The sequence below is a fragment of the Microdochium trichocladiopsis genome (assembly GCF_020744255.1).
Source record: "Microdochium trichocladiopsis strain MPI-CAGE-CH-0230 chromosome Unknown B0I36scaffold_11, whole genome shotgun sequence".
NCBI classification, from domain to species: Eukaryota; Fungi; Ascomycota; class Sordariomycetes; order Xylariales; family Microdochiaceae; genus Microdochium; species Microdochium trichocladiopsis.
The window spans coordinates 1,222,568-1,248,476 of NW_025763554.1; the positions used below are offsets into that span (position 1 = coordinate 1,222,568).

General features: G+C 54.1%; 10 protein-coding genes across 10 annotated transcripts; 5 read left to right on the forward strand and 5 right to left on the reverse strand.

Annotated features, from left to right (window-relative positions):
- Positions 1–165: 165 nt before the first annotated feature.
- On the forward strand, positions 166–1,993 carry B0I36DRAFT_38238 (uncharacterized protein). Its single transcript, XM_046160910.1, has 2 exons — positions 166–632; positions 696–1,993. The coding sequence occupies exons 1-2, from the start codon at positions 507–509 to the stop codon at positions 1,848–1,850; spliced, it is 1,281 nt and encodes a 426-aa protein (XP_046006614.1). The 5' UTR covers positions 166–506; the 3' UTR covers positions 1,851–1,993.
- A 615-nt stretch (positions 1,994–2,608) lies between these two features.
- On the forward strand, positions 2,609–3,822 carry B0I36DRAFT_38256 (quinone oxidoreductase). The gene is made up of 3 exons (XM_046160921.1): positions 2,609–2,847; positions 2,917–3,002; positions 3,086–3,822. Exons 1-3 carry the CDS (start codon positions 2,821–2,823, stop codon positions 3,585–3,587), a joined length of 615 nt encoding a protein of 204 aa, XP_046006615.1. The 5' UTR covers positions 2,609–2,820; the 3' UTR covers positions 3,588–3,822.
- Positions 3,823–4,057: 235 nt separating this feature from the next.
- Positions 4,058–5,394, reverse strand: B0I36DRAFT_354640 (ubiquitin 3 binding protein But2 C-terminal domain-containing protein; the record flags this gene model as incomplete). Its single annotated transcript, XM_046157333.1, has 2 exons — positions 4,058–5,028; positions 5,139–5,394. The coding sequence occupies 2 exons, from the start codon at positions 5,392–5,394 to the stop codon at positions 4,058–4,060; spliced, it is 1,227 nt and encodes a 408-aa protein (XP_046006616.1).
- A 595-nt stretch (positions 5,395–5,989) lies between these two features.
- B0I36DRAFT_38262 (putative nucleolar GTPase) lies at positions 5,990–8,796 on the reverse strand. Its single transcript, XM_046160927.1, has 3 exons — positions 8,561–8,796; positions 7,735–8,494; positions 5,990–7,336 (listed from the first exon to the last, which is right to left on the reverse strand). Exons 1-3 carry the CDS (start codon positions 8,656–8,658, stop codon positions 6,431–6,433), a joined length of 1,764 nt encoding a protein of 587 aa, XP_046006617.1. The 5' UTR covers positions 8,659–8,796; the 3' UTR covers positions 5,990–6,430.
- A 174-nt stretch (positions 8,797–8,970) lies between these two features.
- Positions 8,971–10,121, forward strand: B0I36DRAFT_335807 (uncharacterized protein). Its single transcript, XM_046155526.1, has one exon. The coding sequence runs from the start codon at positions 9,070–9,072 to the stop codon at positions 9,994–9,996; it is 927 nt and encodes a 308-aa protein (XP_046006618.1). The 5' UTR covers positions 8,971–9,069; the 3' UTR covers positions 9,997–10,121.
- A 248-nt stretch (positions 10,122–10,369) lies between these two features.
- B0I36DRAFT_297952 (uncharacterized protein) lies at positions 10,370–14,440 on the reverse strand. The gene is made up of 3 exons (XM_046151934.1): positions 14,005–14,440; positions 13,617–13,907; positions 10,370–13,528 (listed from the first exon to the last, which is right to left on the reverse strand). The coding sequence occupies exons 1-3, from the start codon at positions 14,282–14,284 to the stop codon at positions 10,851–10,853; spliced, it is 3,249 nt and encodes a 1,082-aa protein (XP_046006619.1). The 5' UTR covers positions 14,285–14,440; the 3' UTR covers positions 10,370–10,850.
- Positions 14,441–15,124: 684 nt separating this feature from the next.
- On the forward strand, positions 15,125–16,517 carry B0I36DRAFT_253794 (pyridoxal phosphate-dependent transferase; the record flags this gene model as incomplete). Its single annotated transcript, XM_046150780.1, has 2 exons — positions 15,125–15,646; positions 15,738–16,517. The coding sequence occupies 2 exons, from the start codon at positions 15,125–15,127 to the stop codon at positions 16,515–16,517; spliced, it is 1,302 nt and encodes a 433-aa protein (XP_046006620.1).
- A 335-nt stretch (positions 16,518–16,852) lies between these two features.
- B0I36DRAFT_253756 (threonine dehydratase-like protein) lies at positions 16,853–18,556 on the reverse strand (the record flags this gene model as incomplete). Its single annotated transcript, XM_046150775.1, has 1 exon — positions 16,853–18,556. The coding sequence occupies one exon, from the start codon at positions 18,554–18,556 to the stop codon at positions 16,853–16,855; it is 1,704 nt and encodes a 567-aa protein (XP_046006621.1).
- Positions 18,557–19,377: 821 nt separating this feature from the next.
- On the forward strand, positions 19,378–20,614 carry B0I36DRAFT_335810 (hypoxia induced protein conserved region-domain-containing protein). The gene is made up of 3 exons (XM_046155527.1): positions 19,378–19,621; positions 19,683–19,750; positions 19,866–20,614. Exons 1-3 carry the CDS (start codon positions 19,581–19,583, stop codon positions 20,399–20,401), a joined length of 645 nt encoding a protein of 214 aa, XP_046006622.1. The 5' UTR covers positions 19,378–19,580; the 3' UTR covers positions 20,402–20,614.
- On the reverse strand, positions 20,601–22,864 carry B0I36DRAFT_335815 (TLD-domain-containing protein). Its single transcript, XM_046155528.1, has 3 exons — positions 22,652–22,864; positions 20,972–22,596; positions 20,601–20,916 (listed from the first exon to the last, which is right to left on the reverse strand). Exons 1-3 carry the CDS (start codon positions 22,712–22,714, stop codon positions 20,751–20,753), a joined length of 1,854 nt encoding a protein of 617 aa, XP_046006623.1. The 5' UTR covers positions 22,715–22,864; the 3' UTR covers positions 20,601–20,750.
- Between the last annotated feature and the right edge of the window lie 3,045 nt (positions 22,865–25,909).

The following is a 25,909-nucleotide window of genomic DNA, read 5'->3' on the forward strand; positions in this document are numbered from 1 at the left end:
ATGTGCCTGGCCAATCCGTCACGAACTCGAAATGGAGGAAATGGAGGGAGCTAGCTGACCATTGATTGAGTGCGCAGGGCAGGGTCCAACTCCAGCCCCGGTCCCCGGTCAGCACGAATGGAGCAGCCCGCGCCAGCCTCTTCGTGCTTACTCCGTGCCCGCCCACTGTCCTTCATCTGTCGTCGCTTGTCTGCTCGCACGGCTCATCAGCCTGCGCCGCTTCTCAGCCTCGACACCGCCGACTCTAGATGTCGAGACCTCTTACACTCCCATCCGACCTCGCCATCGCCTGCTCTCTTGCCATTCCCGTTGCTTGGGCCTAGTCCTCGTCGTTTCTTGTCTTCTTCTGAGGCCAGGCGGCCTCGGCTTTTTGCGATTTCTGGGCCCCTCCAGTTCGGCGCCAGTCCAGCGCCAGATAATCGCAGGACGCCGAATACACCTGCTCAAGGAGCATTGGCCTCTATCCCCAGTCATTCGTTTCATCATATTCACTTTGGATCCCAACCATGCTGCTACCAGTGTCCGCGCCAGGCCGGCGGGCGCATGCCTGCGCCGGCACCTGCCTGGTTTTGAGACATCTTACAGCTCGTCAGTCCGGGTCCTCATCAGGTCAGCCGGGAACTGTAGTGATCGTAAGTACAATATCTTCCGCTGCAGCTCGGTCGCCGTGTGTTCATGCTAATTATCTGGTGCAGATAATCATTGTTGGTGTTGTCACCTTGGTTGTCGCCTTGATTGTGTTCTTTGTCGTTCGGAGAGACCGACGCTCGTCCAAGCAGGGATCCTACCACAGGACTGCGGGAGAAGAGGGCCATCTGGCTCCCGGGGGTTCTGCATCGAACACACGAGGACAGCAAGGCAGACCTGGCGACGCGACTACCCCGACGGTTGACCGCACGACCTCGATTAGATCTATCATGACCCTTCCCGCATACAGGACAAGACCTAGCGACGGCGAGCGCATTCTAGGCCGCGAAGGCGAACGAGATGGGGTCGACATCATTGTGGAACACAGTACGGCAGCGGAGGAGGAGGCATTGCGCGAGGAGGAGATGGAAACATTGTACCAGATCCGCTTGACTGGGAGACGTGAACGCGAAGAGCGCGCAGCACGAAGAGAAGAGCGAGCCAGAGCACGCGCTGCTGGCGACTCGGTCGCCTTGGCCGAGATTCGGTCGAGGCATGCAGCGGAGCGGGAGGCAAGCGCATTGCCCGAACTACGGCAGGTACATGGACAGATCAAGGAGCGCCGGCAGCGCGCAGTGTCAAGTGTCAGTTATCATGATCTGGGTGTCGCACGTGCGGATGGGTCTCGCCTCCGGGCCAACAGCTCTGAAAGCGAACGGATCGGCCTGCTTTCTGACGCTGCGAGTATCGGCGGGCGCTCCACAGCACCACAGCATGCGCGTCAGCGAAGCGCAAGCTCTGTCATCAGTTTCGACGCTGCAACAGATATGCCATCTCCCGGCATAGCCCCTTCGGGTGCCACAACACCCAGATTGAGATCTGGGTCCAGTGCAGACGTAGGCGAGATGGACCTCGGGAATACTGGTATGCTTGGATTGGCGCCACCCGGCTACGATGAAGTTCAACTGAGCGACGTCGAGTCTCGGTCTCCCACACCGACATATCCGGAGCCGCCCCCGGACTATCCAGGTAATGACCATGGCGGCAACCAATGGCGTGGTGCCGACAATAATGCTGCGACGGAAGGAGACTCTGCAGCATCTTCACGGCGGTCATCGCGCGGCGTTGGAGGAGTTCCACAACTTCCGAGCCTGAGGATAGGCCGGCTGCCCGAGATCGTCATTGAGCCATCGACTGCTGCTCCCACGAGTGCGCGTACATAGCCTGGCGGTATCTTGCTCGGCAAACACTTGAGCCCGCGAGCACCGGCTACCATTTATCTTTCCGCTGCGCCTGGTATCGCGCGGATGTCTTTGGATTCTGCTTTGATATATCGCAGGGGTTTCGGGAGATGCATGAATGTCTTATGGAAAGCATGGAGTTTGGCGTCGTTTGAGTCGTTCGAGTCTCATTTTTAATGAAATTTGGTGTTCGTCTTGGCAAAGCGGTATCTCAAGGCGTCTGGATGCTGGTTCCGATTGAGCACGACAAGCTTGGTGCAAAACGTAATGGGCCGCCTAATATGGTGGCTTTGTCTAATATCGCCATTTGTGTGGCTGCATCAAGCGCCAACACAGAACCTCGGGAATGCAAGTGGCAGGCCTGACCGTGGACGCCCCGAGCAATTGAACGAGTCACAGACGTCAGGGCCATCGCGTGCGCAGTCAGAACTCAATTCAACCCAACCACAGCCTAGTATCCTGTCCTGCACCCGCACAGACAGAACTTGTCAATTGGGTCATTATGCAGTGGCCACGAAGCCACAGTGATCAACACGAGCGGACGGTCTTCGACAGCGTTAGCTTGCCGCTCCAGGCAAGAGGCCCGCACCAACTCTCTCTTGCATGTCGTCACTGCCCGCCCGATGCAACAAGCCCCGCGTTGACGGCGCTGTTGATCCGGGCATGATAAAGGCCTGCATGGGCTTAGCCGTGGTCCACGGTAGAAAGACAGCCAGCAAACTGACTGGCACAGTAGGCCACACTATCATGAGCTCCCCTCCATTGCCCCTCCTCGAGGTAGGAGTTTCCCAAGAAGCTCAAGGGTAAAGGCCGCATGTGACATACCTATCTTAGGTATATATAAGTTTGGCCTCGTGCAAGCTCAATTCCTCTTCTCTCTCTGAGTTTTAAACTGCCCTCTGCCGTCAGTTTAAACTCTCCCGCAAGTCCCGCAACAAATATCACCGTCAACATGGCTCCCAAGATCGCCATTGTCTACGTATGCCTCAATTCTGCGAATAATCATTTGCTCATAGCCATTGTCGGACTGACAAGCCTGTCCCTCTAGTACTCCATGTACGGTCACATCCGTAAGCTCGCCGAGGCTGAGAAGGCCGGCATCGAGTCTGCGGGTGGCACCGCCGATGTCTACCAGTCAGTAGAGCTCGAATCAAAGCCACACTATTTCCTTTTGTGCTATCGGCTGACTCTTCCTATCCGTGCTTGCGACGCAACAGGATTCCCGAAACCTTGCCAAGCGAGGTTTTGACCAAGATGCATGCTCCCGGCCCAGCCTCGGACGTTCCCACGCTTGAAGACCCGGCCACGCTTGAGCAGTATGACGCTTTCTTGCTCGGTATCCCGACCCGTTACGGAAACTTCCCTGCCCAATGGAAGACGTTCTGGGACAAAACGGGTAAGCAGTGGGCTACCGGCGCCTACGCCGGCAAGCTGGCCGGCCTCTTCGTCTCGACTGCCTCTCTTGGTGGCGGTCAGGAGTCAACCTGCATTGCCGCCATGTCCACTCTCACCCACCACGGCATCATCTACGTGCCCTTTGGTTACTCAAAGGCCTATCAGGACCTCGTTGATCTTTCCGAAGTCCACGGCGGCTCCGCTTGGGGCGCCGGCACATTCGCCGGCCCTGATGGCTCCCGTCAGCCCTCGGAGCGCGAGCTCCGCATTGCTCAGGTCCACGGCAAGAACTTCTACGAGATTGCTGCCAAGCACTTTAGCTAGATCCCCATAGGGCTTCGCAGTACATGCCGATTTTCACGAATAGAAATATGAACAGAGGAGCTACTGAGCCAATTCACATAATTGGGAATTCGTGCAGAGGCGGCATTTGAGGAGTACCAACTTGTGACCAAGGGAGACTGGCATAGACGGCTCGCTGGTGGTTTCTGAACATGGTTCTGTGTCTACATTCGCATTGAGACCGTGGTCATCACTTGGACAGACTGATGGGAAGTTGCTCGAAGTGTCAGATCGCCCGAATTCACATACACTTTCACTTCATATGTGAATCCATGCCTAGCTTCTGCGGTTTAATTATGACAAACTCCAAAAGAGACCAGGGCAGTATGGCAGTACGTGCATGGGCAAGTGGGACAATAGAGACGCCAATCGTTCATGCCTTGGTGTTGTTCATCTGCCTTTGCGTACGAGCACGCCGCAACCACCACGCTCTTAGTTCCTGTAGCTGACGGTCAGCACTTGGATATGAACAGCCCCATAGGCACTGGTTTGTGCTCTTGGAGATAATACAGGCATGTATCAGGCCTGTGCTGCGAGTCGCTGTCACCAGCATTCGATGATACATGATCTTCACGGATCTGGTAGGTGACCCGCTCCCCTGCTGGGCACGGAAATGTGTTGACCACATAATTCTCGCCAGGCTCAATGTCCAGGTTGGCGATCTCCATGAATACATCTGGTCGAGAGTTGTAGGTTGTGTTCGATATGGCAGGACCTCTCATCTGTTCGAACGATAATTTGCCGGTTCCTGACCACATGTAACCCGTGCTTGTGAAGCTGGCGTAGGGGAAGTCGAAAAAGAGCGTACAGGTTTTGCCTGCATCAGAAGCAGGTATGTCGAAGTTGTAGAACGTGGAGGCATTCTGCGAGATCTGCCCGTAGTAGCTGGGGCCATACGACTGATCAGGGTGGCCACTATCTACCGGCACCATCAGATGCGGCGACTCGGAGAGTCCTTCAAGATTGAGTGCACAATGCGCAGTCGGTGCTGGGGGCCTGTCCGTTGGGCTCGTCCCAGTGTCTGATGCTGTAGAGGCGGAAGGGGATCGAGTGCTCGCAGTGGCCCCTGTCATGGAAGCTTGTGATGTGACCGAGAGAGAGTCTGCCAGCGGTACAGATGACGTCGAAGATGGCGACTGCACGTTTGTTGTGGAAGTCAGCGTGGAAAGACCTTGAGTGGAGCGAAGTGAGCTCGAAGGCGACTGATAGGTGGGAAACGGCGCGGGCGCCTGACCGCCTTCATTGCAATCAGAATGGCAGTCGTCGGCGAACAGCGTGATGAAATTGCATCGGACGCCGCTAGGGACAGTGTAGATGTTGACTTGATCACCTTCACCCGTCTCACACTCGTAGAATGTGGTCTGGCCGCGAAAGGAGAGTTGACCGTCACAGTTGATCTCGTGGTCATGGTCTGGCATCTGGCCTGAGTCGCACTGCAAGATAGACGTGGGTGCTGCGAGGTATGTAACTCAATCGTCAGTAGGGACATGACTCAAGAGATTTGTCGTCTAAGGACCCGCAGAGAGAACGCACGTGTCCACCAGCAGCCTCGTCCTTGCTGATCGACAAAGGCATCACCGAACCACGTAAAGAGAGTCGGCTTTATGTCGCTGCCAGCCCGTGCCTGGCCACTTGCCAGCTCGCCGACGGGGAACTGGACAGAGCCATTGGTCTGAAGGTGAAATCCACATCCAGCATTCTGGCGAACAACCATGGAGCAACATTGCTGCACGAGAATAACAAGCAGGACGAAGACAGCGTGTCGTCCACAAGCTGTTGTTGCAAGCATGCTAGGAGTATGTGTTCGTTGTTGGCGGGTATCAAAATCGTGCGATAAGCCGCGGGTGAACGGGCAAGAAGATGTCCTAAACACTCTGCACAGAACGAGGTGGTATAGCGGAGGAAGAATCCAGATCTACGAGAGGTCCCAAAATTGCTAATCATGGCAGCCTGTGTATATGCAGGAGGTGACCGTGTCGAGGAAGTCAAGGTGCAGCCATGGCTGACCGTGACAGGATTGCCAGCTGGGGAAGGCAAAATCAAACACGACGGGTAGGCGCGCCGATCAAAATGCAGTCACCACACAGCGAAGGCGCCTCAACAACGAATGTAAGTTCGCCAAGCCGCGGCAGGTGCCACCATACATCACTTGGAACGCATAGTTGACCGCCCGAAAGTTACTTGCAGGCCAAGCTGTGACTGGTAGGATCGAGGAGGCTGGGTTCTTATATTGAACTTGCTCGGCATGTGCCTATAGACATACACCTAGACTTTGCTTGCTGCTCCAAGACGTGGCGTGCGCGAAAGTCTGTCAACTTCACTCACACCAAGCGACTTGGCATCCCTTGCTATCAACATCGTTCCCGCATGATGCGTCGCTCAACCAGTGGAGTTGAGGACTCGTTGAGCATTCGCGCTACGTGGGGGATTCTAGGTCCGCTGCATCCCCAGTTACGGCTGGACCTTTGACGGTTTGCCGCCATCGTTGCTGCGCTCACCAGCCAACAATGTCACTGGAGCAAATGACGATGCTGACTTCTGCAAAACGGAGCACCGCCAGTCATCCTTTCTGAGTGTCCGCGGAAGCGCACAGCAGGTTGCCGGGGAAGCCAGCGAGCGACGAGCCTGGACTAAGGGCTCCTCGTGTGATGGAATGGCATGCTGCTTGGCAGCTAGAGAATCTTGAGGATTGGGTATAGTCCAAGGGGACACTCGCTTACCGAAAAGCGATTGCCTGCCGCCTCCCAGCTGTCACTGAGATCCAGATGTCATCGACGGCGGTGTCTCTGGATATGTGCTGCAATCGTCCACCACGGGTGATCTCTTCAGCCACGCTCCTCGTCACTCGACTCATCATCGTCGCTTAACTCATCAAGGGGTATCATATCGTCGTCGTCGCTGTCTGCAGCCTTCACTGCTCCAGGTAATGTGCCATCGGATTCGGAGGGCCCGTCTTCAAAGCCCTCAAATTCTTCGTCCTCATCCTCTTCGTTCTCATCACTTTCGTCGCTTCCTCGAGCCGGTACAAGGGTCTCAGGGATGATGTCGCCGTCTTCGCGCTTACGCTTTTTGCGCATCTCGCCTAGACGTCCTTCTCTGCCTTCGAGGGTTGTGGCATCTCCAGCCTCGTCAACAGGTGCCGGTGTGAACCAGGGGATCTTGCCTCGAGAGAAATCGTTGAGGACCATTTTGGCGATACCATCAACATCAGGCTCTCCCGCCTTGAGTAACCGACCACTCTTGCGAGCAAGAAGTTCAAGAAAGTGAATATGGTCGGTCCAGCCTTTCAGCTCGTACGTCCTCTCCATGTGGTGTGGCTTGACTTTGGCAAGCACAGCTGGGATGTATTGTTCTGGGTTCTCCACATTCTCCACGCGGACGACACCGCGAAGGAGAATATCGGTTGGCGTGTCGTGAATCGATGGCGGCACAATACCGGGACAATCGATGAGATAGATCCGCTTCATCAACGTTATGTACTGCCAGACCTTGGTCTCACCCGGGATTGGGGCGACAGTGCAGACCTTCTTTTTCCGAAGAGTGTTGATGATACTAGACTTGCCGGTATTCGGGTAACCAATGAACCCGACGCTAATCTGCTTGCGATCGGAATGCAGGGATGAAAACTGCCTGAGAAGTTGGATCAAGGAACCCTTCCCGAAAGGATTGGTGATGCTTGAATGGAACGCCAGAGTCGGGGCATCTTTGGATAAGTGCCGGACCCACGCAGCCTGAACCAATCTGTCAGTAAATGAACAATGAAAAGATCGTGATATGACAAGATGGCAGGACCATCACATGCGAGTGATGTGGTGTATGTTTATGTATGAATCATTACTAAGAGAACCATCACAAAGCTGCCCCAGTGGGCAGAGATGGAGCTCAACTCAAAAATGAAACACGGCCCTCGCTAATGACCGGTCCCAAGACGGGACCAAATCAGCCCTGTTGATCCAAAGACCAAGAAGACAGCAAGCTCGGATGTTTGATCTCCCAATATTGTAACAGACGTCTCCCATAAAAGGCACCAATGAATTGTGGCGAGAAAGTGTCCTGACAAAGAATATTGGGGTGTGGGCAGGGATGACCCAATGTTGGGCACGGGAAGAGAGAGACGGGAGTGACTTACAGCAACTGAGGTTGGGATGAGGTCAGTTTTGTTCAGTACAAATATCAAGTGCTTGTGCGGTGCCTCCTCGCGAAGATACTTCTCAACACTCCGGCATCTTGTGCCGAGGGGGTCCCTTGCGTCAAGCACATGTATGATGACATCTGAGGAATCGACGACTTTGTAAAGCTCGTTCCAGATACGCTTGCTCTGGCCCTTGTTGAAAATAGGCTCGATCGCTAGTGTGAGCGGTGCGTCTCCGTCAAGCTGCATGTCTGCGCTGATGTCAACGTAGTCCGCAGAGCCTGACTGGCCGCTGAGCAGGCGTTGCTGCTCCAGCCGCTCCTTGTAGGTGTCCATGCTCTTTTCCGTGTTCTCGGCAAGATCTGTAAGAGATCCGACATCGAGCTTGACCCTCTTGCGTTGGCTCTTGGGGCCAAAAGCTTGAGCAAATGGAGCTGTCTCGATGGTCATCTTGGCTTTGTGCTGTTTGATGCCGTTGGTATCGGAGCCGTCACGTATGAGGCTCATGGGCAGCTTGTTGCTTTTGAGGAGGACCTGGTAGGGATCCTTGGCCTTCTCCGCCATGGCCTCACGGAACGACTTGAGCGAGTCCTGAGAGATGACCCGAGTGTTGCCAAACCACCGGCGATTGGGCTCGATGCGGGCGGTAGGTACGTCTTTGGACTGGTAGCTGACGGCCTGGGTGATCTTGCCTTCGGCGTTGCGCTGAGGCTTGGCCTCTCGGCGCATGTTGACAATCTTGACCTTCTTGGCATCTCTGCGAGGGGGAAGAGAGAATTAGTATGCTTGTCAAGCTATATCGAGAGACCTGAAGGCAACGTACCTGTAGAAGTTCTCGCCCTTGACCTTGACATTCTGAAAGCCATCGCCAGTCTTGCCCTGACGGACAAGCCGGCTCTTTTCTTTCTTCCCGGTGCCCATGATCGCCGGCGACGAAGTCTCAGAGCGCAGGCGCAGTCAAGAAATCTGCTAGACGTGGTGGGTTTCGGGGTGCAGGACAAGAAAATGTTCTGCAGACACCACACAGAGGGAAGAGAGAGAGCATAGGGTGTTTGAGCCTGCGCGCGGCAAAAGAAAAAAGAAGGCAGTAGGCCGCGGCCCCACTCTGAACTTTTTGACCGCCCGACCGTTCTGCCATTCTATCAACCAAGGGTGTCCGCCAATCAAAGTCCTAGCCAATCACCAGGGGTGGAGGACCATAGATCCACCAGGAGCCAGAATTTCCGCCCTTGTGCAGTCCCGTGTGCGACAGCAGCAGGCCATCCCACGGATACCTTGCTTGTCAAGAATAGCAAACCGCACTGCGGTCGAGCAACGCCCAAGCTTGACAACATGGCCGCTCTTCGCCCGGCGAGAGTGTCTCGCAGCATTTCGGGCCTCTGTTCCCGCGCTCAGTCTTTCAGCACGTCTACGCCAGCACGTGCATCTCGGATACCACCCGAGTCACCTCGCTACATCAATGTCCCCAATCCGCCGCAAGACCAGTCCGTCGAGGCTCGACGGGAGTCCAAGAAGTCCCGCGGCCACCTTCCTGTCCCGAAAGACGTCTTCCGTTGGAAGAAGGACGACTACCAACCGACACAAGACGTCCTCGATAGCCTAGCCGCCGAGCCAACTTCAGAAAGTTCGAAGCAGCCTCCCCGTTCTGACAAGCAGGCCTGGAAGCGCTCTTTGGCTGCCATGCGTCGAGAAAATATGCGCTCTGGTATCCAAGACCTATGGCAGCGCAAAATCGTGTCGGATCGCACCATCGCCGAGTCACGAGCTCGGAAGATCGCCCTCCATCGCCGCGCCGCCCTGGCACCGGAAAGCGCAGCAGACCGTCTTACGCGCGCTAGTGTCGACCCAGAAACCCTCAAGACAGCAGTTGCTCCTGATCCTTTACGCTTCGAGCGTGCTGAGGCATCCAAGGCTCGTAGTGAGGCGCTGGAGCAGCGCCGTTCGGAGCGCCGCATAGATGCAGTGCAAGAGCTGTACATGAATGCTAGAAATTTCATTGTCACGGAAAAGGAACTTGAAGCCAGGGTCGAGAAGGAATTTGCGGCCGACCACTTCACGTCCATGGGCCTGTCCAGCTCCGGACGCCCTATGCACAACATTTGGGATTTCGAAGGCAAGCCGAAATCCATGACGGATATGATGCGGGAAGTCAGTCGGACGACGAACGATCTTGTTTCAAGCACGACCCAAGACGCTACGCGTACACTGAAGCGCCAAAAACTAGTTGCTGAGCAGCTTACGGGTGGTAAAATGGACTAAGGGATGATGCATTGGCATAAGGGTGAAGCAAATAGCATATTTTAGGCACGCGTCAAGCCCGCAACTCTGTACATTGTGTATTATTCCATAACAGGCTCGTTCAAAGAAGCACGGTTCCGTTTTCAGGTACATATCTTGACCACGTGTTGCAAATGTCGTGGATGGTTGATGGGGACCGCTGCATCAGAGCAGAACGACAATGAACGATTGAACACACCAGAGCTCCGCGTGGCTCTCTTGGTGTAATATTATGCACGTTGCGACCGGCTCACTTCTCTCCTTTACTGGCGTGCAGTTCGTCTCCTCGGGCGAGAGGACGAGGGCAGCGGGTTGGCATATCTGGAGGCACGCACATCTGATCTTCTCTTGGACTCTGGTCTTCGTGACGACGTCACGAGCAGGACTATGCTTATTGCACTTTCCTTGGCAGTTACAATTGACACCACTTGTCGCAGGCGATCATGTGACGATTCAGCGCCGCGGAGCTGCTTTGCACTTCCTCCCTATAGTTCTCACAGATCATGGGCGGGGAAAAGGCACTCGCGTGAATAAAGGAAACCATTGGGAAATATAATTCAAATTGCAATCCACCATAACGCCTCATGGATGTGGGAGTAGCTGAAACGAGTATGACAAAAGTTCTATGAAACGATGGAGCTCCTTGTGCGCAAACATGATTGGCTACTGTCCCGATGAGTTGTGTATTTAAGAGTCCGACCACACTTGAAAACGCTCATTATTGCCTTGAACGCAAACCCGAGTGCCGTACATGTATGTACAAAAGGTCGTCGTATGTTATTGGCCGGGGAAGGCAATAGCTTTGTCGGCCGAATTGTCGCTCCGGGAGATGCTCACTATCTGCGCTCGACGAGGACAAAATGCATGGCTGCATAAGCAAGGACCACAAAAACAGCGGCAAAAATGCCAAGGTTTAGGATGTCCATCCACTTGGCACCATTACGGAAACCGAAGCTGGACAAGATGGCAGCGCCAGGAACTGTGATGTCCAGGCCGTACTTCTTGTCAACCAGCGTGAGTTCCACGACTTCGTTAACAATCAGCGCCTCGAACCCATAGTGGAAAATGGACAAATTCTGTAGCCACTTCGCCCCTACGGGAATCGCATCATAGTTGAGTAGCAAGCCCGCAAACAGTAGGCTAAAGAGCATCACGAGAGATCCGATGAGGTTCGCGACGCTTCCGTCCTTACAAATGATACCGATGAAGAGACAGATTGCTGCGGCAGCCAGGTTGAAGAGGACAAGAATTAGCATGAAAGTGAAGAAGTGAGGACCATCCGCAATGAGACCAGTCATAGGATACACAATGGCGCCCATGATGATTGGAGGGATGATCCGGAGCGGGACGATGTCAAAGACCACCTTGGCTGTGAAGTACGTTATCGGCGAGTAGTATCCATTGGCACGCTCCCGTGTAAATAGCAGGCGCTCCGACGCAAAAACGTTGAGGCTCGTCAAAGTACTGAATCCGAATAGAGCAAGCAGGAAGAAGAACAGGCCAAGGCGATTTTGAAAACCCGGGATGTCGTCGGTGAGCCCGTAGAAGAGGTAGCCAGAGAGCACAGCCAGCAGGATCGCAATAGCGTAGTGCGTAAGCATGAGTAGCGGGTTACGGTACAAGTTTCTCCAGGTGCGCTGAGCAAGGATGACGAACTGCCGAAAATAGCCAATGCGCGCATAGCCTCGCCCAATGGCGCTACTGCCGAGTTGAGAGGTGTTCGAAAGGTGACCGTTCTGACCATTGGCGCCTTCAGCAGTCGAGACAGCATGGCGAATCTCCTCTGAGATGTTTCGTGATATCTCGGAGTCAGCATAGGCGTAGACAAGGGCGTCCAGGTTTGAGCCAGCAGACGGCGGCACGTTGTCGGCATCCTCTACGATGATATGAGGTGAACCCCTCTGCTTGTGCAGCTTGTAAGCACCGATCTCCTCCTCACCGTCGGAGGAGGCTGCGGTTTCCGCGTTGTTTTTGCGACGGGTGTATAGCTCCCGCTCCTGTCGGGCCCGAATCGAGTCTTTGCGCTTATTATTGGGACGAGTCTGGTTACTCGAAGAGGGCTCATTGGAGCTATCATCAGCAATACTGGCTCCCGAGATGCTTGCAATGGACTTGACAGCGGTGGTACTGCTCAGACCCACACTAGCTGCATCATTGACAGATATGGTGCCATCATCGAAGGGGCCGACCGCGATGGCATGCATTGTCAGGTCAACCAGGTAGTCTGCAATGTTGAAACCAGGGGGGCAGGCATATCCAATCTGGTCGAAATACTCCTGACATTGAGCGAAGGGTCCAGAGTAGACGGTCTTGCCCTGGGCGAGGAGGACGAGCCGATCAAAGAGCGCAACAATGTTAGATCGGGGCTGATGAATGGTGAAAATGACAGTGCGCTTGTAAGTCTTGGCCAGTGTGACGAGGCATTCGATGACGTTGAACGCATTGTACGCGTCAAGGCCACTGGTGGGTTCATCAAGGAACAGGATCGAAGGGCTTGTGACAAGCTCACAGGCGATACCGACACGTCTCTTTTCACCGCCAGAAATGCCGCGACCTTTGCCCTCCTCAGATCCAATCAAAGAGTCTCGGATGTGATAGATTCCAAGCTGCTTCTCAACATCCCAGACCCGTTGTTCCTTCGCGGCTCGGGTCATGGCCTTGGGTAAGCGAAGAAGAGCGCTGGTTAAAATAGTCTCGTGAACTGTCAGAGTCGGAAGCATAGTATCCTCCTGGTCAACAAAGCCGATGACACTTTTGAACTCTGCATTGCTGACTTTCTCGCCGTTCACGAAGAAGTCGCCCCCGGTGACTCCGCGCTTATTCTTTCGTGCAAGAATGTCGAGGAAGCTCGTCTTGCCGGCACCGGAGGCACCCATGATAGCCGTGATCTCGCCAGGGTGGGCCACACCCTGAATGTCTCGAAGAATCGTCTTGCCGTTGAGCCCGTACGCAACATTCTGCCAGTACAAGGCAGCAGGTTTGTGATCAATCATGAGCTTGGAAGTCTCGTCGTCAGAGTCATCCAGCGAAATTGGCCCGTACTTGAATTGACGTCTCGAAAGGTACCATGTGCCAAGAATGACAGCAACGACGAAAAGTGAGCAGCCAGCAATGACACCTGCAATGAGGGGGGTGTTGATCTGTTTGATGGGGCGCTGGAAACCTGGGACCTCTGTCTGGTACAGGCATTCGCCGGATCGGCATTCGAGCTTAATGTGGGGGTCGCCGAAGATAGCTTCCACGATGCCGTCAAGCGCCGGCTCGGAGAACGAACAAGCATTGATGCCACTGTCCACCTGGTTACACTCGAATATGGCCGGCCCCTCGATCTCCTCGCGTAGGAAATCGGTGAGATCCACCGAGCCATGAGCACCACATAGCATTCGGTCAGGTATGCAGGTGCACTCAACCTTGGGGCACTTGTAGTGGGTGCTGTTCTTGTTCTCGGTGAACTCTGCGCTCGATTCGCAGTCACCCAGGTGGCAGTAGAAAGACTCGAGCTTGTCGATCCAGACTAAGTGAGGCATGGCGGGATTGTCAGTCTGGTGTTTGACTCATGAGAGGGCGAGACCCCATCAGGTGAGACTGGATTGGCAACCTACACTGAAAATCGCACAGCCCAGTTTCCTTCTCGCACGTGAAGGTGGCCTGCGGGATCTGGCCAGCCAGCATGTCCAAGATTTTAGCATTTGTGACATCGCACATCTGGTAGTTCTGCTTGACCACTTCGCCGTTCTGGTAACAAACGCCACCTTCGGAGGTGGGCATGAGGGCGTTGCAGGCAAGGTTGTCGGTACAGACATTGCAATTCAGGCCGGTCCAGCCGTCGTCGCATTCGCATTCGTCGCCCTGTCGCACAGGCCTGTCCTTGCCACGAGCAAGGGATCCGCATGCTGTTTGTGTGATGAGTAGGTCAGCGAGAAGGGCAACCACCATAGTGTGATGAGGCTACGCGCGGAGCGAAAGGGGAAGGGCGGGCTGGCAACGTACTGGGCTCGAGGCAGGCATCTCCACCAAAACCGGCTGGGCACTCGCACTGGCCATTGTATTCGTTGCACTGGGCATACTGGCCACAAGTATATGCTGGCAGCAGGCAGTTGAAGCATGGAGGGCAGTCGTCGGCGGCGCGAACGTTGAGGAGAGCCATGTGGGCTCTGAGCATGTCGTCCTGCGTATAGTTCTTGGCTGCGGCGATGGGAACGATGGCGGAGAGAGCGAGGCCGCCCACGAGAGCACGGCGGGCGACCGCCGGCATCATGCTGGCGAGCATGATGGCTGGTGGCTAAGCCCGGGAAGGCGAGGGAGGTCGTGGCAGCAGGCGGACGCGAGGCTTATGAAGATGAGGTACCGGCGTATCGTAGCGACCAGGGCCTGGGTTGACAAGGGAGAGATAGGCAAGGTGGGAAGAGGATGAAGAAGAGGCGGCGATGGTGGACAGGATGGATGCACAGCACAGCCGCCGTTGCTGGCGTGAATGGCGATCGAGATAAGGCGGGCCAGAGCTCCAGAGCCCAGCCCCCACGCCCCAGATTCCGCTCACCTGCAGGGCACCGGAGTAGCTCCCCCAGTACTGCAGCTCAAGTGCTGACCTTCGCCGACGGCGGTGCACTTTGGGCCCACAGGCTGCGCTTGCGTGTGGTGCCTGCCTCAGTGGTGCCTTGGGGCCTCTCTAGACTGCGCGTTGATTGGTTGGCCAAGCCTCATGCGAACCCATTTCTGAATGCCCATGTCGCTATGCGCGGTCGGGTGGCATTACCCGGCAAAACACCTGCCCAGAGGAGCCCGTAGTTTGGCCAGTTGAGACACGGCGCTCCTCTCAACGACGTCATGGGTTTCGGTTGGTCCTGTTGACAACCTACCTGCACGACCTACAGGGCGTGGGCCAGCTCCGCAACGGAGCTCCACTTGCGCCCTTCGGTGCTTCTCTTCCCGGGCAGAGGCCGGCCGCTCCGTGTCTGGAGCCGACATATTCAACACGATCCCCGTGGTACCCAATATAAATACTACTTAGCGTTGGCAGTGCACCTCCTCGGGCACTTCAACTGTCTTCCGCATGATCCTCAGAGTCGCACTTCGCACGCACGAGACGCTTCCCATCAAGTGCCGAAACATGTCTCCCGTCAACCCCTCCTCCAAGGTGCCGGCCTTTGCTGTCGAGCAGTGGATGGACAAGTACGAGACAACGCCCAACGTGCTCAACCTGGCGGAAACCTGCGCTGCTAGCATCACGATCGAAGATCTCGTGCGCCTCAACTCCCAGAAACAGCTTGCTGCTCCACCCATAGACTATAGTGTCCCAATGACATATGGTGCCATCCGTGGCTCTTCTGGCTTGAGGGACCATATTGCCGACCTCTACAATTCTTCGCCGAGGTCTCTTCACGGCAAGTTCCAGACCCTCACACAAAAAGATGTGATCGTGACGACCGGTGCTATTTCCGCAAACTACCTTGTCTTCTATAGTCTTGTAGAGGCTGGAGACCACGTCATATCCGTCTACCCGACGTATCAGCAGTTGTACACAGTGCCAGCCAGCCTCGGGGCCGATGTCAGTCTCTGGAAGCTTGATGCCAAGCGCGGTTTCGTGCCTGATGTTAGCGAGCTTGAGAAGCTTATTCGGCCGAACACAAAGGTACATAGGTGATCGTGGGATAATATTGCCCCCCCCCCAGCCCTTTCCCCCCGCGTGACGTCTCCTCGTCGACGAGCTAACTGTCAGGCAGATGATTGTGATCAACAATCCCAACAACCCCACAGGCGCAACCATTGTAGAGGAAATCATCCTGAGCATCATTGCGATCGCCAAAGCCCACGGCATCATTCTCTTCTCCGACGAGGTCTACGCACCGCTCTTCCACGGGCTTGCAAGTCCCGCCGATTTTCCTCGCTCTGCTGTGACGCTCGCTTCATCTTCGGATGACCCTCAGGTTAACTACGATAACATTGTGACCACGGGCTCCATGTCAAAAGCTTGGGCACTTGCAGGCATACGTGTGGGTTGGGTCGCGACACGCAACCCGACGATTCGAGGAGCGATTGCTTCTGCCCGGGATTACACCACAATCAGTGTTTCTCAGATCGACGACCAACTCGCTCGATATGCGCTGAGCAAAGACGTCCGTCCCCAGCTGGCGCAGCGCAACATAGAGCTGGCCAAGACCAACCTCGACATACTAGCGGCATTTGTCGAAGGACCTGTAGGCAGAGAGGTATGCGACTGGGTGAAACCGAATGCGGGTACGACCGCATTCATTCGCTTCTTCGCTCGGTCCGGCGAGGTTCAAGATGATGGGAAGAGGATAGAACGACGACCAGTTGACGATGTCGCCTTCTGCAGGGACTTGCTGGACAAAACCAAAGTCATGTTCGTCCCTGGGTCTCTTTGTTTTGGAGAGGGCAAGGACTTTAGGGGCTATGTCCGCATCGGTTATGTCTGCCATACCGACGTCCTGCGGGGGGGAGTTGCTGCGCTTGAGGACTACGTGAGGCTACACTTGCGGTAAACCACCTTTTCGCATATGCCCAGGTATATTCATGTAGAATCCTACAGGGCAGTGGACTTTGATCAAAGACTATTTCCACGCTGGGGCGGCTGGGGCGGAAGCGTCAATGACATGAACTCAAGTCATAACAACTGTATACCATGAAATACGTGTGTAATGGACCTTCTAGGTTCGAAGAGCTCGTTTCCCTATCAAAGTCCACCGCATGACGCCCACGAATAAGAACCGAGTGTCCACCCATAAAAGACCGGTCATTAGATTATGAACAAGACGTAATACCACATGACAAAGGAAGTGTTTTGTTTGCTCTATCCTAGCCACGCCAGTGGCTCAGCTCAGCTCCGCAGGAATGTCTTGAAAACGGGACTGTGTGTGCAGTCCTCCCAGGGGTAGCCAATCTCGTTGAGCGATCTTGTCAGCTCCCCAAGGTCAGCATCGGGACAACGGATGCCTGTGAGGACCTTGCCAACATCACTACCCCCGTTGCGGTATTGGAAGAGGCTGATGTTAAACCGTAATCGAAGCATCCCTAGGAACTTCTCAAGTGCTCCAGGCCGCTCAGGGAAGTTGAACATATATAGGCGCTCATCTGCCACACTCGATCGACCTCCGACGAGATAGCGCACATGTGATTTGGCCAGCTCATCACCAGAAAGATCAGTGACTTGCATGCCAGCGCCCTCGATGCGCCCCATGAGCGACCGGAGCTCGTTGGACCTCTCCGCTACACTCGACGTCAGTGATATGCCCACCAGAACGTTGGCTACCTGGTCAGTGGCATAGCGATAGGAGAACTCGGTCACAGCATGCGGCATAATGTAGCTGATGAGCTCTGCGAAGCTCCCAGGTCGCTCTGGGATGCTAACGCATAATAGTGCCTCTTTGCCCTCACCAAGCGCTGCGCGTTCGGCCACAAACCGGAGGCGATCGAAGTTCATGTTGGCACCGCTAGCAATGGCAACAAGAGACCTGTTCACATCGCTGGATGGGTGTGCTGCGACGTATTTCTTGAGACCGGCCAATGCGAGAGCTCCGGCAGGCTCAACAATAGAACGTGTGTCCTCAAAGACGTCCTTGATGGCGGCACATGTCTCATCAGTGTTGACAAGGATCACTTCATCAACCACTTCCTGACAGATGCGGAAAGTCTCTTCTCCAACGGTCTTGACTGCAGCGCCATCAGCAAAGAGTCCCACGTCCTTGAGTACGACTCGTCTGCCTTCCCGTAGCGATTGAACCATGGCGTTGGCATCCTCGGTTTCCACGCCAATGATCTTGACGTGTGGAGCGATACGCTTAACATAGACACCAATGCCAGCAATGAGGCCACCACCGCCTACGCAGCAGAAGATGGCTTCCAGCTTCTGAATGTTTGTTTGCCTCAGCAGCTCCATTCCAATAGTGCCCTGGCCAGCAATGACGTAGGGATCGTCAAAAGGTGGAATGTTGATCAGCCCATGTGCTTTCTCCAACCGAGCACATTCCTCCTTAGCAGCATCAAAATCTGCTCCGTGCAAGACAACGCAACCGCCAAGTCGCGAGACATTCCGGTGCTTGATGCTTGGGGTGCCCTGAGGCATCACGATGGTAGCAGGGATTTTTAGCTGGCGAGCTGAGTAGGCCACACCCTGGGCATGATTGCCGGCGGAGCAGGCGACGACTCCCTTCCAGCTCTGATGACGATCAAGATGGGCCATCTTGTTATAGGCGCCCCGCAGCTTGAAGCTGAAGACTGGCTGCTCGTCCTCGCGCTTGAGCAGGACTCGACACTCGAGACGATTCGAGAGATTGGCGGCGTGTGTAAGAGCTGTCTCGTTGCAGGCCTCGTAAACTCTAGAACCAAGAATGAGCCGCAGGTAGTCTGGACGGCCATTGGGCAGGATGAAGTCGGCGGGGATGGTGGCTCTGATTTTGTCGTCGTGGTCTTCGGAGGGCGGCGAGGGATTCGCGCTGTACTCGGTCAGGGAAAGACCGGTGAGAGAGAGATTGCGAGCATGCAGGGCTTCATGGCCGCCATTGCCATTGATGCCGGCTGTCATTGGTCTCGATTCGGTTTCCTCTGTACCGTGGCTGCCGTTGATGCCGTGATCTCCGGCTGATAGGCCATTCTGGGCGCTGGAAGCGATAACGTCGTCGAGAGGGACGGAGGCTGGCATCGCGCCGAGTTGGTACAAACGATTATGCTTGGAATCGATCGAGCAGGGGTCCAAATGGTGCCTTGCGATGGCTGCGCAGCGCAGAATATAGCCAGAGCGAGAGGAAGCAGACTGCGAGGCCGTGAATCTCAATTGAAATATGAATTCAAGGTTGGTGACTCGCGATGAATGGCCAGACTGTATTCTTTCGCGTTCATCACCCTCAAAGGCCTCTGGTCTCTCTGTGTGCTGGCGGCATGTCATTTTCATGACGGGGCAGAATTATTATGGGGCGCACAACTCAGACAGCGCCGATCTCGGCGACTGGCCACCCGAGTGCCTCATGGGTTTGTTATTGTCAAGGGGATGCACCACAGGCAACACATTCTGCAGGGCGAACATAGTGCCGCTGCCATTGCGCAATGGAGGATAAAGTTCTGACGAATTCATGCGCTTAGACAGCCTTCTCATGACCTATGCTACGGAATCTCCTTATTATGAGCTGCCGCACTGGACAACGCTGCGCAATGGTAGGCAAGCACGAGGATTGCGCAGTGTACGTCGTCGGTACTTCGTCCTGGGGTAGCATGCACGCAACTCGCAGTGTCATCGTGCAAGGGCCCCGGGTGTGCTAAGCGCACCCCACTAGGTTCCAGCATAGATCTTGGACCCTAGAATCGATAACGATAACTCCCTCCCCAGGCCTGAGCTTACCCGGCACCAGGGCTTTGGTCACAACGGCCCATCACTGTGCGTTCAGCGTGCTGGGGTGCCATCGTCATTGACATTTTCTATCACCATCTTCGTCGTCGCACAACCTCCGAACTCAGATTGATGAACATTACCACGCGCAAAAGCATCAACTCAACCCGAGTATAGCTCTTGCTACCCAGGCCAGACCTAGACAAGCTTCTTCGCACGCCCCGCCATGGCCGACCGTCCCGTCCCTTCGTCCTTTGACGATGCAAAGTCAGGCCGCGTGATTCCCGGAGCAAAATCAGAGACAGCACGCTGATTAGTTGTTACTCAGAGAATACCAGGAGACAGGATGGCAAAAAATCTCCCGCAAGCTCAGGGAAGAGCCCCTGATACCACTAGGTATGTGGTGTACCTGCACATACAGCTCCTTTGTCTGCTGGCGACACACAGCGAGGCGATATCATTCGGTGCGAGAGGTAGAGAAAGCTGATTAGAGCCCTTCCCACGTCTACAGGATGTGGCCTTACGGTTCTCGCCCTTGTGAATGCATGGAGAGCTATGCGGCGTGGCGACCACCAGGGAGTGCAGCGCATGTTTCGTGCCAGAGTTGGCGCCCAGGCTTTCACAGTCATTGCCATGGTCGCCGGTGGAGCGTACTACGGCCAGGACCGCGAAAAGCGCAAGGAATTGATCAAACTAGAGGCTCAGCAGCGTGCAGAAGAACGACAAGCCAAGTGGCTGCGGGAACTCGAGATTCGAGACGAGGAGGACAAGGCACTCAAGGAGTCGATCAAACGTCGTAGGGAACGGGCCGAACAGAGAAAGGCAGAGTCCGCTGGCAGGAATCCGGGGAGCGATGCCACAATGGCGTCGTTGCCTGAACCGGACCAGCAGGGCGACCGAGGTACGCAGCCGAAACCAGAGGGAGCCGGTGTGCTTTCTTCCCTCTCCAGAGTTGGTGGTTGGTTTGGTTCGAGTAAACCCGAACAATCCAAGTCTAATATCTCTGACTCAGATAAAGTCACCCCTCCCCCGAAGTCCTCGGATTGAGTCGCGGTGGTGACTGCTGGTTCATGGGTGCTGAGCTCCGAAAGATGGACCGCGAATTGCAACCATCCTCTGCATCGAGATTTTCTGCGAGCTGCCACTGGATAGCCGTTGTTAGAAGCATCTGGATCGATACTGTACCAAAACAAAACACAATCATGTACAATATGCATTGCTTGTATATACGCCTGATGGTCGAGCTGGGGGGGGGGGGGGCGAGGACGCCTCAAGTCTTTTGTGAACAGAGCTGTGCTGGTAGTGGCACAGCTCGCAAGGACAATCAATGTATTACTGTCTGGCCACGCTACGATGGTGCATGCCAGACGCCAGTAGGTCGTGTTGCGACAAAAGTTCAAGTAGAGCCGCCACTCCGATTCTGACCAATGAGACCAGCCATCTCGAGTAATTGACGATCTGCATCAATATCGCCCGTCCCCAGGTTGATGCGTCTCCGTGCTTCGGCCTCTCTCCTTTCCCACTCCCACCGCTCTCGCTGGACTTTTGCATCCTCGTCGCCACTTCTGCACGTGAGCTTTCCAATATTTATCATTCGGAATGGTGCGGGAAACTCACCCACAGCCCCAAACCTCAATGTCGTCCACCTGGAAACGTGTCTGAAGATCGTATCTGCGAATGGTGCTGGATGCGAAGGCACCACCTCGCGTTGTGTAGTCATGGTTGAAAACGCCAAACTCAAAGCTTGAATCTAGGGCCAGGGACACAGAACCCAGGCTTCTGAGCGGGGCGGAGCGAGATGTAGAACCAAGACCCGGCGGTGCACAGCCAACACTGATGCCAGGATTAGGTGAGGGCGATCTGGTGAACGATACGTAGTTATGGTTCAGCGATGAAGGAGCGAAAACATCATGGACTGGGCTGAGCTGGAAGAAGACCGTGCCTTCACCGCCGAAACATGTCTTGCTGGATAACTGCCACGGCTCCTTGACCAACAGTCCAAAAACTACACGATCTCGGTGGCCTTGTTGGGGATCATCGGGATATCGCCTTGGAGGAATCGTGCTTTCGAAAGCCAGCTGCGAACCCGAGGGCTTATTCCCCGGGGTGATACGCGTGCCAGACACCAGTAGTAAGGTCGGCGCACGCCAATTGAACACCTTCGACTCGAAGCTCCCCATCGAGTAGCCATCACTGGCACCAGAATAGAGGAGGCGCAGTCGGTGGAATAGATCATTACCTGGGATGAAGAAGGAGAGCTGCGAGAGCACGTTGAGATTCATAATACGCCCGGTGTCTTTGAGCAGGGAGGCTTGAGGCAAGCTAATGTCATGGGGACCTGGTACGGAGCCTCGAGGTGGTCCAGCTGGATCTTTCCGCTTCGACAGGTCAAGCTCCTTAGAGAATAGAAAGTGCTCGAAGAGCGGCGAGAGGCCAGAAAACAGATGCGGGAAGTTGACTGGGAGAGCATCAACGAAGTGCGCGAATGTGACACCAGGCGATTTTTCCACGTTGATAAAACTGGCTAGGATGTCGTCTGCTGTCGACCCCAGGCTTTCAAGCTGTTCCCCGACGAGTCGATCCGCATAAGTCGAAAGGCTTTCCAAGGACGACATGGGCGCGACGAGTAAGAGCAGCATGATTAGTTTTCGTAAATTGTCAGCGGGGATCATCGCCCCGTGGGTGGATGCCGAATGCCCGTCACCTTTCTTGAATGCCTCATCAATGTCGAGAGAGTCGAGTGCTGCTATTACAAGCTCGTCATCTTCATCGGCATCGTCTGAGTCATCCCCGGCCTCGTCTATCACGAAACCTGGCGTATAGTTCTGTACCAGCTCTGCCCCCCTTGGGTCAGTACTCGAGACTTCCTTGGGCGCGCGTTCGATCTCAGAGAGCTTCCGATCGTAGACGGCGAGACTCTTAAAGAGTAGCCTGTGACGGTTTGCTGCAGCCCTTGAGAGAATCTTCTTGTATCTCTCAGTCATTATGGTGACAACCATGATCATCTGCTCAAACCCAAGGACGGCCGGCGCATCGTCAAGAAAAGGGAAGGCGCCAATGTACGAGATCATCTGGAAGATGATCGGCGAAACTCCAAGGCTGTCAGGCAGCTCGAGAAAACGTGCAAGAGTGTCCTCTTTAAGATAGCGAACCTGGCTCTGGTGGTCTGCGAGTGCACGGAAGTTGGTCTTGAAAGTATAGAGCTCAATAGGATCGAAGCACTTTCGGGCGAACCTCTCGGCCTGTGTAGCTGGTGAGTGTCAAGCACGTCGGTCCATTGAGCTAGGTGCTGCTCACCAGGTCTTGGGCGACATGCTGCCGTGACGGCGGAGGCCTGTGGTCGGACTGAGCCTGGCCCATTGTGCAGCACAATCAAGCTGCAGGGATGGAAATCCCGTTACTCAGTAGTCCACCGATGGGGTATGGCAATGGGGCTGACTGCCTTGACTGACAAGGAGGTGATGAAAAACGGCGAGGTTGAGTGACAGGCAGTGCCTATGTGAGTTGGTGGTGTGTTGTGGTACTCCCAGGCTGGAGGCTGACGTAGCTGAGGAGCTCTCTGGGCAGCAGCTGGTGTGAGCAGCGACGCCTGGTGGCCTGCACTCCGCAACCTGGAACCCTGCCGATTCGGCCACCACGCGTTTCGTCTCCGCCAATCACGCCAGATGTGTCGTTCGATTGCAACACTCACATGGCGCTGCTTCTTGCAAGCATGTCGGGCGCTTACCATCCAGATGCTCAAGCACCCGTCCATCATATACCTTACAAGATTCCCGCTGTTGATGCCATCATGGTGACTTATCATTAGCTGATTAAATCATCATTGGAGATCACATGAAGTAGTAGCTGCCACTATTGCTAGACTCAATCAAAATCATTAACTTCAAGGTAGTGAGTGGCAGGGGGGCCGAGCTTTGCCCCCGACGTGATAGTTGTGTATAGAAGAACCGCATGGTCGCACACGACTGCCGATGTGTACGAGCAGCTCGTGTTTGATTCGCAGACATCGTCACCGTATGCAGGGCGAATGTGTCTACCACAAGGGAAATTGGTAATCACGGCATGCAAATCGTGCAGTATGGACGATACCGCGACAGGCAAGAATTTCACCCAGTTCACCAAGGCGACTCCCGAAATCAAGGCTCAAAACATAGCCGATTGCATTGTCGAACTAGCGTACTTTACATCCATATAAGCACTGCGCCACCACCACCAAGAGCGAACCATGTCGCCGTTGTGATATATGAGACACGAAGCCAGTGGGGAGGCAGGCCACCGCAGCGTAATGATGCTCTGGTTGTCGCCTTTGGCCAACCTTTGCCCCGAAAATGTTAGCACCACGGTCAGCCTACCCTTGCGCATTGGGAGACGCCATCGCCGTCTCTTTCTTTTGCTTCCAACGAGCAATTGAGCAGCCCGAGCGAGTGCACCACTTTCTCACCGTGGATTGAAGTCCACTTCATTCTACCTAAAGCATTAGGCAGTTATAAAATTGTCAAGAAGTCCATGATACCTGAAAAGTCTAGCAAGTCTATTACAGCTTAAAAGTCACCTTTAAGCTCTTATCTGTAATTACACGAAGCAGCTTATTCTCAGCTTTTCAGAACACAGTTTATTCCCTTCCTCTTCCATTCACCTTCATCCGGGATGGCCAGCTCCTGTACGAACGACACAGACCATGCCATGCAGCTTTATGAGTTGTGAGACCAATGTGAACCCGAAACCATGATCGGCAGCCAAAAGAATAGCTCAGTCAGTGCCACTCATCTGGCCATATCCTGACGACGCTGCTCCAATCGGCAATTCGCAATTCTCGATAAGCCTGACGTCGCATGAAAAGAATTGCTTGTCGCTAATAAAACTTTCGGTCAGAACACACTGGGCATACTTCCTTGCAATTTATGTCGTAACAAAGCTAACATAGTCTATTACAACGATACTGGTAAGCATTGTAGACCCAAGGCTGAGACTGCGCTGCATAGTTTACGACAGTACAGTTATAGCCATACACAAAAACTATTCTTCACAATTTACATCTTATTGAATGACTCTCGAGAATATAGTATTTCATATCATGGGGACATCAGCATGAATGTGAGTTTAATGATATTTACCATAAAGCTCCTCATGTCCTGCCCTCGCAGCATGAGAACTGTCTGGATGTCGTTTCCCACAGTCTTCAATTGTTAGTTCAAAGATCTGAGGGAATGTCTTAGCATGCTCCTTGATCTTGTATCGTAATTTACACCAGCCGACCAGTTATCACGCAGAATGGATGTAACATATAGATACATCGAACAGCAAGGAAGCAGGAATATTCCAGTTGTGTGATATGATCACATTTGATTTTCAGTGTCCCTGTCTCTACTAATGGATTCCTTATGAAACTTGTAGTCCCCTAGAACAGGGGATTTCCGATTACCAATCGTTATTATTCCCTTCTTTCCTTTTGCGGTCACGAGAATGTGCAATTAATCGTTTGGTAAGGAGATAATTACTCGTACTCTATTTCGCTCTGGATGAAAAGCGCATGAGCCCATATTTTCTATCTAGACCTACCTGGACAAGCAATTTTCGTTCATTGATGGCAATTGTTCTACAATACTTATTACATCACTCCGCCTTCCGAAAAGAAATCAACGCTATTGTGATCGCTTTACGGCACGCCTTGTCGTTCATAGTTACTACTTCAACCTGGGCAAGGCGCTAAATGCAAAGCGAGCGTCTGCATTGTTGTCCCGATTGTATGAGAAGGAGGTCCTCGGCAGCGGCCCATCAAATTCTTTGTGCCCTTGGACACGCACGAGCTGGGGGCTGACGGACGACATCGCCCGTTCTTTGAGATACATTATTTATCTGCTCATACCCAAGTCGAACTCACAGTCCCCTTCGATGATATAAATTGACTACAATACTACCGCATGATTCCCAGGTATGATGATTATCATTGTTATTAGTACGCGCTACCTATCTAGGGTTCGCGAGCCTACAGATCTATCCTATAATAAACCATGCCGGAACCGGATGAAAAGTATACCCCACGTACTCGGTACGCTTAAGCGGCGCCTATGCTGCGTGATTTTGACGCATATCACGAATGGCTCTCACCAGCCAGACGTTCTTTGGGCGAGGTTGCCCGCCCGTCCCCAATCCTCCAAGCCGGTGTGCAGCTCATGGGTACATGTAATTCCTAGGGGCGCATACGCCTCGCCAGAGCTGCGCAGGCGCTTTCCCAGGTATTATTTAGGCAACGACTTTTGACAAGTGTTAGTCGCAAGCAGCATGCCGCTGCTCCTACCGCTAGCGGGAGAATTGTCTGCCTTTCCAATATCCTTAGTCTATAACGTAGAGACAGCTCTAACCGAAATGATAAACTAATCTATCGTCTTTCCAAAAAGTCGCAAGGCTGTACGTTCGTCAGTACGGAGTAATTGATACACAGAAGCTTGTGTCAGAGGTGATCGAAAATGAAGAAGAACGATGCTTCTTCATTTATGACCAAGTAATTGAAAAGACAGGTCAATCCGTGGGAATATACTCTGAGTCGATGTGAGA